The 15,325-nt window shown below is 44.7% G+C and overlaps 1 protein-coding gene across 1 annotated transcript; it reads right to left on the bottom strand.

The window, feature by feature from the left end:
* Positions 1-8,422: 8,422 nt before the first annotated feature.
* Positions 8,423-10,022, bottom strand: LOC125991686 (dexamethasone-induced Ras-related protein 1-like). The gene is made up of 2 exons (XM_049759989.1): positions 9,670-10,022; positions 8,423-9,540 (listed from the first exon to the last, which is right to left on the bottom strand). The coding sequence occupies exons 1-2, from the start codon at positions 9,938-9,940 to the stop codon at positions 9,008-9,010; spliced, it is 804 nt and encodes a 267-aa protein (XP_049615946.1). The 5' UTR covers positions 9,941-10,022; the 3' UTR covers positions 8,423-9,007.
* Positions 10,023-15,325: the final 5,303 nt, after the last annotated feature.

The raw sequence follows: 15,325 nt of genomic DNA, 5'->3' as shown, positions 1-15,325 counted from the left end.
GTTTGAAATCAGGGCCCACTCGGTTGAAATAAAGTCTTAAAGCCTCGGATTGGGAACGTTTCAAGCAGCTCTGTGCTTTTTCAACTACTGACGGAGGCTGAAGGCTATTGAATCAATAGCAACAACAAAATAAGAAAAAACATCTAAGATTGCTTTTTTTTTTCAAGGGGACAATCTCACCATCACAGCCCGACAAACACTCTGGGCATATCACGAGGGGGCAAAGAGACGGACTTGATGCCCAGACGGAGAAATCAGGTGATACAGGAACACAAAACAAAAGCCAGATCAAAACACACTTGGCTGCAAAATCATGCTAGAATAGCCAGTGCAGGGCAGGGCAGGGCAGGGCAGGGCAGGGCAGGGCAGGATATGTTCCAGACAAGCAGATGACTGGCGCGGTGTTGTGTGACAAGCGAGCGGACCGGACCGGGCCGGGCCGGGCCGGGCCAAAAGAAGAAACGCAGCAAGGCAAACCCAAAGCAAAAACACAATGCAAACCAATGTCAGCGTTGCGCATAATAGAAGAGCAAACATGATGCTCCTGCTACTTTTTCCTATTGACTTTCCTTTCCTTTCCTTTCCTTTCCTTTCCTTTCCTTTCCTTTCCTTTCCTTTCCTTTCCTTTCCTTTCCTTTCCTTTCCTTTCCTTTCCTTTCCTTTCCTTACCTTTGCCCGCAGCCCTGTCTGTTTATAGACTTCCCCGTCTAATTGCTTTATGGCAGCAATGGAAACAGACACACGGAGCGGAGCGTGTTGTAATCTCATTTTCACACATGCTCATTGGAACATCAAAACAGAGATGGCATTTTTGCAGCTTTCCAGGAAGTTACTGGGCTATATTAGGAGTTCGGCCAAGCAACGGAAGCAACAAAAACAATGGAGGAGGTGAGCTACGTTACGTACTCTGTGTTTTGAGCAAAGAGTACATGAAACTATAAAAATGGATGCTTACAGAGTACTACAATGGATTGGGAAAAACATCATCTAGCTTTAAAGGTAGCTAGCGGACCACTGTTATTTTCTTTCCAAATGTAGTATTTCAATGGCGCTATCAAAAACATTTCAACTCATCATGTATTGCAGCTGTTGTCAAGCAGTATAGAAATATTTGATGATGGGTAGCATGCATTGTCAACGCTGAATGCATCCAATATAACTTTGAATCATTCATTCATTCCAGAAAAACAACAACATTCACATGATCCCCTTGTCTGCATCCTGCCAAAATGATAATCGCGTGCTGCGGAGTGAACGATTTCTTTCTTTTTGAAACTAAAGACTAGCCAGATGGATGCGTGGAGAAACTCAATACAGACGATCGATGTTGCAGGGAGCAAGTAGACTAAAGGCACCAACTAACCGCTTGAGTAAGGCTCTTTTTTTTCTCCTCACTAAATAGCGGAAAGATGAGAAAAAGGATACGCTCGTAAAATGAATTGAAATGTAGTGATATTCCATAAATCCATTCCAACGCCACATAATAGGGATGGATATTGTAATTCACGAGCCAATTGCGTCCTTTCTTGGATTGCCGACAAGTGCACGTGCATGCTGACTTGTTGGATCTGAGTTTGCAGAGTGTTGACGTGCCGTTGTTGCAGCAGATGAGTCACATTTGGCTAGCTCAGGCTGTGGGCCTGGCTCGGTGCCGCTTGGGCCGACTGTATCTTTCCTTTCCTTTCCTTTCCTTTCCTTTCCTTTCCTTTCCTTTCCTTTCCTTTCCTTTCCTTTCCTTTCCTTTCCTTTCCTTTCCTTTCCTTTCCTTTCCTTTCCTTTCCTTTCCTTTCCTGCATGTGTGTGCATGCAGGAACAGGACACGGTGTTTTTGCACGGCTCGGGCGCATTGTGGGTGGAAGTCAACACAGAAAGTAATTAGTGAACAAACACCTACGCTTGCCGACTGATAAGCCGCAAAGATAATGAATGACCTGTCATTCTCATTTCATTCATATTTGAGCCTTCGAATCCTTTTTGTATCATTCTAAGTAGAGATACCACGAGAGCAACTTTGGTGTGTCTTTCAAAAAGGTCGATTCAAAAAATGTTTACAAGAAAAAAGGTTGCTTTTGGAAAGCTCTGTCTGTATTAACACTTGTAATCATGATCAATTGTGCTCATTTGGCCTGGTGCTTGCTTGCTTGAAAATGATCCATCATTCCCTTCCTGGTACGGCTTGATCTTTCCTGCAGATGAGGGATGTGAGGGAGAACTTGAGGAAGGATTTCATTGGAATGTTTGGATTTATGTGGATTCTTTTTACACTCAGTTGGGAGAGAACAAAGAGGGAAGACGCTGTCAACTAGCGCAAGCTGTTTGGATTGCTTGTTCACCATTCATTTGCAATCCATTGTGTAACGGGAAAGAAGAGCACACGCTGTTTGTTTGTTTGTTTGTTTGTTTGTTTGTTTGTTTGTTTGTTTGTTTGTTTGTTTGTTTGTTTGTTTGTTTGTTTGTTTGTTTGTTTGTTTGTTTGTTTGTTTGTTTGTTTGTTTGTTTGTTTGTTTGTTTGTTTGTCTGTCTTTCACCTGCTAGGTGCGGCGCATCAAGACCACCATCTTAAATGAAAAGTCATCGATTGATTGCTCATGCGGAACATCTTCACATTAGACTCGCTGATGTCTCGTCTTTCCCTCGAGAAGATGATTTCTGAGAAGAAGGCACTAACTGTGTTTGACCTGACACACAGGCACAAAGAATGTGTCTTTTATTCTTCCACATGTCAGCCAGCCAGCCAGCCAGCCGTTTGCTCACATTAAACCATTTAGCTGCAACAATGCTTTGGTTGTCCATCTGGAAATGTTCCGACTGATGTTGCTACACCAATAGATTGGAGTTTTCAAGTTGAACTTTGATGAGGTGAACTCCAAACCAATGGCCATGGTGGGAAGCGTAGGACCATTCCATCAAAGCAGTCATTTGTGTGCTCAATGTCAAATCAAATCAAATCAAAGCAATTGACTCTTTCACAAGACATGTTCTAATGTTGACAAGGAGAGCATCTAAATGAGATTTTTCATCAGTTAGCATGACATGTGCAAAATAGACTATCAGCAGTCAGATGGGGGAGGCGAAGGGATGGCTCCACACTTGACTCACTCGTTCAAGTAACACGTTTGAAATATCCATTTCTATTTCAAGCTCTTCTCTTCAAATAGAGCTCCACCCGTGGTGTGAAAACGTAAAGACATTTTCTGAGTTGGGTGGTGGCATTTTCACAAGGAAATCCACAATGGTAACGTTCCAGGAAGCATGGAACATGAATAAGAGCTTTAAGCATTTTGGAATCATACTCAATCCAATCAAATAACCGCTCAGTCGTTTATTATTAAGTGAAAAGAGTTGTTTTCTTCTCTGGATTTATAATTGTTTTTTTTAATCTTCAATTTGGATCTGAAGACTCGCCGTTTGATTTACAGTGGCCTTTTTGACATCCTATTGGCTTTGTATTCACTCTTTACATAATCCGTGGACTAGTTGCTTTCATCATGTGTGCGTGTGTCAGAACAAGGCATTCAATTCTGACTCAACTGGCCGTGGAAGGAAAATTGACACGTTGACGTCTTTTCCTCAACAGATGGAGGTAACCACACAAAAAAAGCCTCTCGCCGTGCAAAGCGGCCAGACTATGCCAAGACGCCGCCGCCGCAGCCGCAGTGTGTGTTTGTCTGTGTGTACATGAGTGAGTGAGTGAGTGGGAAATCTTTTAAATCCGTTGACAGAAATATAATGGCGGGCGCCGGGTGTCGTCATCAATGCTATGACACGCCATCTGTGCCTTTGCAGATTGGTTGATTATTGTGAGCAAATATATAAGGATAGATGGGATCGAATGTTGGTCCACTATGCAGAAGATAAAGGTTGATTTTTGAAGCCACAGGCCCTGCCTCCCCCACATTCACACATGCATACTGCAAAAACAAGATAAGCGGATGTGGAGCCAACCTGGTCCGGTCCTGTCCACTTTGACCCGCACTAACACTTGTTCACTCACTCTGAAGTTGGCAGTCCATTTGCTCCCACCCAAGAAATCAGGAGGAATGTGCATGCATACGGGGGGTCAAAATGAAACCAAAGAATGATTGTTATCAAGCTTCTGCAGACCTTGCTCATTATCTGATCTTTTCAATTAGGTGAGGGAGACATACAAAACATGCACGACCCGACCGGAGTTGCCTACCCATGGTACATAGTATGTTGTTTTTTTAAAAATTTGGGTTGCAAACACCCTCATTGAAAAAAAAAAATCCTAGCTCCGCCACGGCAATCCAGAAACCAAGTCCATGTTCAAATTGTTCGTGTCCTCCATTAGAATCAAATGATTGGAATCGATTGACTGAGACTTTACAATGAAAAATGATAGGAAGAAATCCTGCATTCATCATTGGGCAGAATTGAGCTTTGGAAGATGCTCGACCTGACCCAAACAGGAAAAAGGTGACGCCATTGGAATTAGATTTGGTCTCCCTCCCACTGGGCTGGAAAGAATGCCCTCAACTATTGAGTGAAAACTGAAAATAACCAAGCGTTATGACACCAAATCAAGCATATCGAGAAGGGATTCCGCTTTTTCCTCTTATGAAAGCTTTTCGTGCTTTTGTTAGGAGCAGCTCCTTAGCGGAACACAAAGTCAGAAAATTGGACACAAAAAAGAATCCTTCAAAGCGTCTTTTAGTGTCATTTTGTCTCTGTAGGAAAAGCCGCTTCAATGCTCGTCCTATTGGGACCTTTATCAATGCTGTGACGTGTCCAATTGAATGCTTCAAAAGATGAACGCAGTGGGCATCCAGGATTGAAACATCCTCTTCGTTTATCGAGGAACATTTTTGGAATTGCTACGTTACATATAGCCGGCCGGCTGGGCCAGCCAGCCAGCCAGCCCATCAGTCGGCAGTGGCGGCATAGATTTGAGAGATGAGAGCTTTATGATGTCATCACAGTCAAGGGAAACGTTACCAGGGCAACTGAACAGCTATAAAAGTCACAAGATGAAGTCCTCCTTTTTGATATCCCCCTCAGCTGCATTCATTGTTTGTAGGGACAGACACTTGTTTTGCTGACGTCAGCATTTAGATGACCACAAAAACAATGGGGGACTGCTGAGTAGCCTGCGGGGTCCAATTAGGATTTTCAAGACAGCATGTGTTTATTTTTGTTTATGCTATCGCAGACTTTTGTCAATTTGGTACCATTGCTACTCGGGCCAATCCAATCATACAAAAGCGCTGACGGAGCTACCGGCGGACACCGAAGCAGGCGCTAGGCCAGACTTTGCGTCAGGTCACATATTTACAACAAATGAGCCGGAGGGCTCGGTTTGTACACTGAGCCATGGATGGAAAATGTCAGCTTGATCATTTCAACAACAGCGCCAGATGAATAGTAACTGTAGAAATGAGACATATCGAATAATAAAAGGCCTCAATATCAAATTTGGTTTCAAGCCTCCGACGCCTGGGATGAAATCAGCCAGCGCGACGACTTCATCACAAGCGCCGCTCTCTCTCGAGTGACATCACCCGGTCGCCGTGCATCCAATCCATAAAGAGACCCGGACACGTCGGACGGAAGCATGCCTGCTTGTTTTGAGTCTGTGATGTCGTGCGTCAGTGGCTTGCAGCGGGAATTTGGATCAAAGCACCATATGTCGCCCGGTCATTTCATCTTCGCGCTTGATACATACGGGTCGCGTTCATTGTTGTCGTCGTCGTCATTACCGCTGCTCCGCTTGCTGTCAAATGCAGCATTCCGTTCCAAAGTTTGGGCTCACTTGGAAATGTTCTTATTTTCAAAATAAAATGGCTATTTTTCGATGAGGAGAACATGAAACTAATCCGAAATACATTGTTATTGTGGCTGCATATCTACTTGGGCCCATTTTCAGCCCTCCGGTGGTCATTGAAAAGCTTGAAGAAAAAGAAAAATCACTTCTTCTGACTGTATGCCTTCAAGTCATCTGAGACATACCTCATTAGATCTGCTTTGTGCTGCTGAATACACTCTTTATCAAATCACCAAGCAGTCACTAAATACAATGCCCTTGACTAAATAGCAAGACTCTCGAATCAAAGGTAGTACGCATTGCTGACATCAGAATGCTAAATTTAGAGGGCAGATGTAGTCACAAGCCCGCAGGAAGAGATAAACAAGAGTGCATGTGGGTGAAGGGATGCAAAATGTTGCTGCTCTCAAGTCCTGATGGGACCCATACACAATTAGGAAGCTTCTTACACGGCACGGACGCGCGCCGTGTTTATTTGGTGCCTCAAATGTGAGTCACATTGGCAGTTAGAAGAGGGTGTGCGCACTTATGCAAGCACATTTTTTTGTGAAATGACTTCATGTGAACTCTTTCTACAATGACACAAAATTTGAACACAGGGTGTGTAGACTTCCTGAAGGCTCAGAGTGTCCGTTGTCAAATTGAAAAGCCAACGGATGACTATCACTGCAAATGACTTCCTGTGGCTTAGTTAAACCTTAGCCAGAGTCAAGTCCGTGATGAGATGCGGAGGCCAGACGAGGATGTTAAAGGAAACCAGTGGGTTACTCAGTTACTTTGAAATGTGTGTACACATCCCACATCACTTCCAAGTGTCCTATTCATTTCCTGTTTCTTAGCATGACTTGGACATTTCATTAGCAAATGAACTGCAATCAATGAAATATTCATCGTCAAGACTTTTCTCCTAATTGCTTTAGCCAAAGCGCTTCAAATGGAAGCTGCAGTTCCGGGTTATGTCACTGTGTAATCACGCCCGCCGCCGCCGGTGTATGGGTTATATCACAAGAGTCTGGGCAAGGTCTGACTCCGCTGTCATGCTTGGCCGCAACATAAATAAATACATTACGCATCAAGACAGACACTAACCAGGAGACGCGTCTTGCCAATGACTTTTTTGTTTGAGGAGGCCCACCTGCTCTAGAAGAACATGAAAAGAAATATTCCCTGCAGCTGAATCTCTAATTACCACAAGGACACATCTAATTGTTCATTAGGACTGTTTGTGCAATGTTCCCAGCTCGTAATGGTTTTTTTCTAAATGCAGCTTTTCTCTCGTATGTTGAAGGCCAATTTATTCATGCCACAGATGTGTGTGTGTGTGTGTGCGCGCGCGCTCCAACACTACGGTTGAGACTACGGTGCACGGCAAAGAGAACGAGATCAATTGCTTTGATTGGCCAAGATTGCAGTCAGTTGTGTCCACTCCCACTACGGCGCAGACTCTTTTACATCTGCTGGTCTGTGTTAGAGTTTCAATATAAAAGTGACTTAAAGCAAAAGAAAAGAAAAGAAAAGACTTCGCTAAGGGGTGACTCATTTCATTTTTGTTGCCATCGGCTGCACAAATTGGACTATTACTTCACATACGACATTGCAACCGTAAACCTGATACTATGCCAAAGGTACTCGACAAGGGCTAAGTTGACATGGCAACGAATTTCTTTTGAGTAAGTTTTACATACACACGCTAATGTTCACACGAAGCTACAAAAACAAACATTGATAGATAAAGTGCCAGCACAAACACAGCATCCTTGAGTTGTGACGCTCAGTACTCACATGTAGCCGGAAGAATTGCACACACATTCCTCTTGTTTTTAATCCATTTTCACACTGAAAAAAAGCAAAAAACAAAAGCAGTCATTTCCATATGTACATTTAAAAAGGCTTCTTTTTTTTTTTTTTGCCCCCCAAATTCAGTTTGCATTTAATGAAAAGCCTCACGTACTGCCAACGTTCACATGGACCTGCAAAAATCAATAATGCGATGCTTGGCCTGCAGTTGCCATGCCAGCGCAAACCTAATATCCTTGTGTTCAACCAATGGTGTGACATACTGCAATTGAAAGAAAGAAAGAAAGAAAGAAAGAAAGAAAGAAAGAAAGAAAGAAAGAAAGAAAGAAAGAAAGAAAGAAAGAAGAAAAAAGTCCCTCAGCTTTCATTCCACATAGACACGGTTGAAGGCTTTGCAAATGTTGCTTTTCCTCCTCCTTTCCAATGCAGTTGTCATTTGAATCCTACGCTGAAATCATCGAACGAAAAGGTGGTGATTTCTATTGGTATGCAACATTCTCAGCTGTTTCTCAAATGTCAAAAGATATGAGGAACACCACTCAACATGTTTGAGTGCATTTGCATACGGTTTCATCAATACTTCACTTTGTAACTTTGGGGTAGATCTTTGGGACCACTTTCTGAAATCTAAAGTGAGCATCGTCGTCCAACTCTTAAGTAGGGCGTGCATAGTGTTTTGTCATTTTGCCACCTGGACATTCATTCATTACCTGACGGTTGGATGGTACGCATTTGTCACGTAAACATCAATCGTCACATTCCCCCATGAAAGAATCGGGGATCTCATGTTAAGCAACACAATTAATTGTTTGTGCTACCTGGAAAGAAATAGAAGAAGCCAACTTAGATTTGTAGGTAGTTTTGTTTTTATTATCGTCATGTTTTTTGCAAAAAGTGTCAGTCACAATAAATACATATACAGTACATAAAAATAGTGCCGATTGCAAATGAACATTCGAGTGCGGTTACATCAACCCAAAAATGTAAACATTACTCCTCCTGCTGCTGCTGCTGCTGCTGCTGCTGCTCCGGTCGAGGATGACGTCAACGACCACATTTATTTTGAAACTCGTGACGCGCACAAAGTACTGTGATGAAAAGTCACACGGTTGGCCAGAACAAGGGAACATTCTTTAAATCTGTGTGGGATGGGAGGGCAGTGAGTCGAACCCTGTCCGTATCCATGGTGACAGAGAGTTGTGCGTCGGCGCCTCCCTCCCTCCCTCCCTCCCTCCCTGCCTGCCTCGGACGGGCGCGTGCAAGCAGGTGCCAAAAAGTCCTAAACCTGGTTGCCTTTCCACGTTTTGTTTTTTTCTTCCTTCCTTCCTTCCTTCCTTCCTTCCTTCCTTCCTTCCTTCCTTCCTTCCTTCCTTCCTTCCTTCCTTCCTTCCTTCCTTGACTTCCTTCCTTGACTTCCGTGGAGTCCTCTTAACTGATCACGCATCTTTCTTTATCTTTGGCTTGTCCTCCACCGACCGCCTTCTCTTTAATGTACATGAGGTCGCTGTGCACGCTGGGTCTTCGCGCGTACGGCGTGACCATGCCGTACGCCTCGCCCACGTCCTTCATCTTCTTGTTCTTCACGGACTTTCTGTGCAGCATGTCGCAGTATTGCAGCGACACCTTTCTGTGCAGGTCGGGGCTCATCTCGTGGGGCAGCTTCGCCAAGGTGAACAAGGCCTGGAACATTTGGTCGACGTTCTCGTTGCGCTTGGCGGAGATCTCGAAATAGGCGCACTTGTCGTCGTCGCCGTCCACCAGCTGCTGGATGTCGGCTCGCTGCACCTGGCGGTAGAATTCGCGGTCACCCTTGTTGCCGCATATGACCAGAGGCACGTCCAGGTTCTCTTTCATTTTGTTTTTCAGGCACGACTTGGTCTCGTAGATTTGACGCTTGAGGCGTTGCACCTCGTTGAAGGAGTCTCTGTTGTCCAAGCTGAAGACCAGGATGAAAACGTCGCCTGTGAGGGACAAAAGGAGCGAGTTGAGTTGTTTTGCAAGATGTGTGCAGGAAAGTCAAGAGCAGGAAAAGAGCAGTGACAAAGTGCGGGCGGGCGGGCGTGAGGTCAAATGAGCCAGGCGCAAAGTACCTGTCAGGATGGAGAGCCTCCGCATGGCTGGGAAGGGATGGTTGCCAGACGTATCCAGGATGTCAAGCTGGTAAACGTCCCCCTTGATGCTGTAGAGTTTCCGATGAAAGTCCTCTATCGTCGGCGTGTACTGCTCGTCGAACCTCCCGTTGAGGAAGCGGGACACAATTGCCGTTTTGCCCACTTTGGTGGAGCCCAGAATCACCATCCTGTAGCAGTTCTTGGCCGGGATGTCAAAGTCGCTTTCCGAGGGGGACATTTTCTTGATCATGCTGTCCTCCTTGGATGTGCGCAGCAGATCTTATGCAGAGACTGTGAGCTGCTGTTTTCTTGAGGCTCTGTCTGTCAGCTTGAGCGTGGGAGCTGTATTTAAGCGCGCGGGTGGCCCGCTCCTCCCTCCCTCCCTCCCTCCCTCCATCCCTCCCTCCCTCCCTGCCCTAGACGTCAGCACTCAGTGAGATGAGAGGGTGGTCCGTCCGTCCGTCCGTCCGTCCAACCCCATGTCCGTCCGTCCGTAGAGAGCAGTAAAAAGCTGAACCAAACTCCCACTAGTGCGTCAACCTTCCAATTCCCTAAATGTCACTGGAATCAAGTTTTCGGAATCTGCACGGACAGGGAGTCCTTTTCTTTGAGATCCCTCCTCCTCTCTAATCTTTGTCCTTACTGGAGAATTTGGTATATGCACCAAATACTCCACTAGTTACCAAACACCTCCTTGCACGTCTTCACGTGACCCATGAATAAATAAATAGAGTCAATGATTCCGTTTCAATCAAACTGTACGTACCTGGATCAATGAAATATGCCTAGTGCCATTTTGCATCATTAGTAACACACAGAAGTGAAATGGTTTCAAGGAAAAACTATGGAGCTGACTCTCTCGCTCTCTCTCTCTCGCTCGCCATGACTCGGTTGGATTTGTTGAACGCCACCAATGGCTGCAGTTAACCCACTGGCCATATGGGAGCGCTAAAAGCACAATGTTAAGCAGATGTGTGCCGCTGTCACACATCTGCTTGCTACTAAATGCAAGTCAAATGAAGTTTGCTTGATGGACATGCTTATGGTTGCATGTTTCATCATCTGAATTGTATCATATTGAGAGGCGAGCCACATTTAGCCTGTCTTCTACCACTATATGGAGCAAATGCAACTGGTCAAACTGGGTTCAGGGACTATTTTTTAAAATAAGGTCAAATAAAGAAATAGATCAATCGATCAATCGGATAAGACTCACCGTGAGATGACTTGGCAATGTGAGAAGTGACAGTGACCAAGACACAAAAGAAAATGAACCAACAAGCAGACTGATGAGACGAGGAACACCTGAACAAAGACTGAGGGAGCTGATTGGAGGACACAAGCGACTGGACAGACAAGCACAGGTGAACAAAGAAACAAAATGAACAAGACAACATGAGACAAAACCAAATCCATCCATCCATCCATCCATTTTCCGAACTGCTGATTTGGCATTAGGTAGGGTGACATAGTTCATAGATAACAGAAAGAAAAAAAAGAAAAAGAAAAAAAAAAAGGCTCGGCTACACGCAGTCATCAAATATTACCATGGACTCAGTTAGATCACTCAATCATGATCACGAGAAGGAAATGAGATTTTTGCAGGTCAGGGCGTGCGCATGTTGTGACCACCGAGTGCCCACGGTGACCTTTGTCAAGGACCGTTTGGAAGGACAGATGCTCTCGTCATTCCCCGTCTCTCCATTTTCTTCAAGCGGGATCGCCCTGCCCTATTGATTCCCTCCAAGTTCTGCGTGACCAGTAAATCTTATTGCGGATGATCAAAGTACACTGGCTTCCAAAAGTACTCCAGTTTCTTCTTCACCTATCGTGACCTTACAATCAGCAACTTGTCCAAAAATCAATGGCACCCGTACATTGACCCATTGTGCACTTTTCAAGTCTCAAAAGTTTGCTTTCTTTCAGATGTCCTGAGCTTCGTTTTGCTCAGACAACACAGTCACTCGAAGTGCTTGACAGCTTTGTCACATGAGCCATCCACCCGAGTCACAACCTCAGCTTTTAGTACTCTTACTGAAGATGCGAGGCCAGCATTGTGGCAAACCAGCTCCTTGTTAATGAGGGAGAAGCACCTTTGGCAGAATGTTTATTTCCATTTTCCTCAAGCTTTGAACGTTCGGTACAAAACATTGGAGCATTTTCCCTGGTATTCTCTTGTGAATCAATCACGCCCGCCATCTCGCAATCTTCTGGACCAGAAAGAAATCCAGAACAGGATGATGCCATCATTCACGTTTGCGCGTCCTCTGGCGATAGAGGTGCTCGGTGAAAGGTCTGCAAATAGAGCAAAACAAACAATGGCGATGGCGACACCAGGAAGCGTGACTTTACTGTATGGCCGTAGAAGAAGGCTGGGAAGTATGATTTGAGCAAATATCAAATGGTGAGGATTGGGAAACATTCAACCCGGACCTGACTTCGAGGAATTGTTTGTCTGATGATTCTTCTTCTTAGGAAAAGAGAGGAAAAAAAGGAACTTTGACCAGGGCTCATCCACAAGTGAGGCAGATTGCGTAACGTTCTCCACCGCGATTGGGCTCATGACCGAGACAACTTTGCTCTTCTGTGGCTTTGAAGCGAAAGGGTCTCGGTTCATTTCGGATCCGGTCGAATACAAAAGCAGCACTGTAAATAGGAATTTCCCAGTGATAGCAAGAAAGCCATCGCATAACCCTCACTCGATAAGAATGAATGACCTCCCACAGTCTCACAACGTGCAAGGGAGGCAAAAGTGACAAGATCTGATGTGTTCATGGTCAGGTGGCAGCCATTGCGAAGCCTTGACATGCTCTGTCATTTCAGGATCATGGCAGCAAAATTTCCAAAGCCGTGCACGCCTACAATGACATCAGGAGGTGGTAGGGCATCTCCAACAACACGCCGATGTTGGCCACAAACACCTTCTTCCACTGATATCCATCACACGGAGAACATGGACTTACCCTTCAAATCGTACGGCTATCTTGTAGACCAAGGCGACAACTGCAGTCAAGACGAGACCCGCTGGACTTGCACCTCTGGGAAGAGGAAAACAAAGCAGACAAGTGATCGAGTCAGGACAAGTGCATATTCGAGTTGATTGTAAAGGGCCTCTCTCTCGGTGGCTTTGGGGAAAAAAAAAACAAAGAAAACATTTCACCCTTGGACTGATGACATTCCATGCATGAAATTCATGTCCGTACATTTGTCATAGAGCCAAGCTGTATGAAATAATCATAGAAATGCATTTGTGTCACAAATTGAACCTGGCCTTTACGTGTCATTCCAAGGAGATCAAGTCACCGGAGGCTGCACCTTGACCTCACTGGGTCAGTATCGCATTTATTTCCAGTTACGTGTCCTATCGGAAGTGGCTCACGGCTACGGATGAAAGGAACACACGGCGCAATACAGTGACCCACATATGAACTACTGACACACATTTCAATGAAATAACTCCTACTGAAGGCTCGCTTGGGTTTGAAAGGAAGGAAGGAAGCAAGGACACCGAAGGTAGAAAAGGACACAGAGGTCGATGAAAAAGCAGAAGAAAAGAAAAAAACATCATTAGGAATAGTCGAGTTGTGTTGCGTCGCAAATAAGTTTCCATGAAATCTTGAAAGAAAATAGTGGCATTCGTCTGTCTGTCTGTCTGTCTGTCTGTCTGTCTGTCTGTCTGTCTGTCAGTCAGTCAGTCCCAACACCAATGTTGTCGTAATGAGAAAATGCACATTGATGACATTCAATGGTGGAGGGGCATTGAGCTGAATTGCTGATGAAGCTTACAGAAGTGACCCAGTTAGTCAGTCACACAATGATGGTGACAAACAGACAGCACGCTTGCAATGACTCCATCCACGGCCGTATCCTACGCCATTCTTGACTAATTAGCCCAACTCAAGGGCCGCTTTTGTGTCAAGCATTTGCCAATAGGCACGTATTTCACGTTACATTTGATAGAAGACGGCCAGTAATAATCATATCAAACCATTTTTGGGAGCTTATGATATTCCATTCATATCCAAATATCAGTGTTGGATGATTTACAAAAGTCATGAGATAGCCATATTAAAAAAAAAGGTCTCAGGTTATTGGGGAAAAAAACAAGCTGTAATTTATGTCACAAAATGTCATACCATCTGGTGTGGTAATTTACAATGGTATTCCCCCCCCCCCCCCCCCCCCCCCATCTGTTGCATCTATGCTCACAAATGACTGCGCTCATGAATAAGGATCACAGGTTTACGCACCTCCATATGGGACTTCAAGATGCCTGTATGATGACGATGATAACAAGAGTGTATAAATTAATGCTATGAGTCGTGCATTCACTGAATTCAATCGACATTTTCTAGACAGCAGCTCTTGGGAGCAGCTCTTGGGAGCAGCTCTTGGGAGCAGCTCTTGGTAGCAGCTCTTGGTAGCAGCTCTAGGTAGCTCATTAACACCTGAGCAAGCACTTGCCTTAACCACACAGGCTGAGCCAAAGTGGTGGAGTGCTCTCCGTTTCCATGGAAACATATTTCCACAGCATCTCCAGAAGGAGGTAAATTGAAGAAAGCATGGATTCATTTGCAGACTTTTATGCGGCCCACTTCCTTTATTCAGAATGCAATTTCACACAAATGAATGAGCCCCGCACTTAATTGTTTGTTGTGATGAGGCCAAAATAACAAGTTGCCGCATGATGTTATCCAGCGTACTCACATAAGTGCAAAGCCGAGGTAGTTAGCCGTGCTGCCCCAGTACATTGGATTTGCTGTGAGACTGAAGGGAAAGCCTGTCACCTTCTCATCCATCACAATGCCAAAGTAGTCACCTGCAGAGCACATTGTTCCAAAGTTAAATAGATGATCTCAATTAGATCCAAAAAAATGATATAAATATATATATATATGATCTAAAAGATGGTATCTTTGACGCTCACCTGTACCGCAGGGATCTGAACTGGGCCCCTCCCCTGTTTATTGTAAACTGAGCAGCATACAATTGATTTGCCCGATATGCACAATTTGACCACGTTCCAGCCAATATAAGAGGCCAAACCTAAAAAAAAAAACTCCTGTGGCTTCCAAGTGAGTATCTAAGCGTTGCAATGGTCCAAAGACCCTGCAAGTTGGAGGAAATTGCTTGCTTGCTTGCTTGCTTGCTTGCTTGCTTGCTTGCTTGCTTGCTTGCTTGCTTGTTTTTGAATTGAGAAGATTGAACAAATTGTGGCACAACATTATGTGAACCCAATTTTGGACAACATTCAAAGGCAAACAAAAGCTGCTGTCACCATTGTTTGCTATTATGAGGATGGAAAAAAAAAAAAAAGGGTCACCTGGTTTCTCTCAAGTGTGTAGTAGCCGTAAATTGGACAAGTTTGACCGCAATGGCCGAGTTGCGATGCCAGGTGTCTGACACATCAGTGACCTGTGTATGTTTGATTCTCCTTTTTTCTGCTCCATCACCTTGACTCATCAGGTCACGGTGACTCAAGGCGGCTTAATATAGAGCACAGAGGACACATGGAATCAAGGCAGGCTTTACCCTCAAAGGCGCGTGTGGGTTGGAGGGGCTTACATTTTTTGCTTTGGGTTTTCCCCCCCTTGCTCCTCTGTAAAGTCAATTCAAATTACAAATAGTGTCGCTT

This window comes from Syngnathus scovelli, chromosome 21, assembly GCF_024217435.2.
Source record: "Syngnathus scovelli strain Florida chromosome 21, RoL_Ssco_1.2, whole genome shotgun sequence".
NCBI lineage: Eukaryota > Metazoa > Chordata > Actinopteri > Syngnathiformes > Syngnathidae > Syngnathus > Syngnathus scovelli.
The sequence above is the reverse complement of the archived record's forward strand: the minus strand, read 5'-3'. Positions and strand labels throughout refer to the sequence as shown.

Coding starts and splice junctions, on each gene's coding strand:
- LOC125991686 (XM_049759989.1), bottom strand. CDS start 9,940: ATGATCAAGAAAATGTCCCCCTCGGAAAGCGACTTTGACATCCCGGCC. Junction 9,541..9,669: donor GAGGCTCTCCATCCTGACAG/GTACTTTGCGCC, acceptor TGTCCCTCACAG/GCGACGTTTTCATCCTGGTC.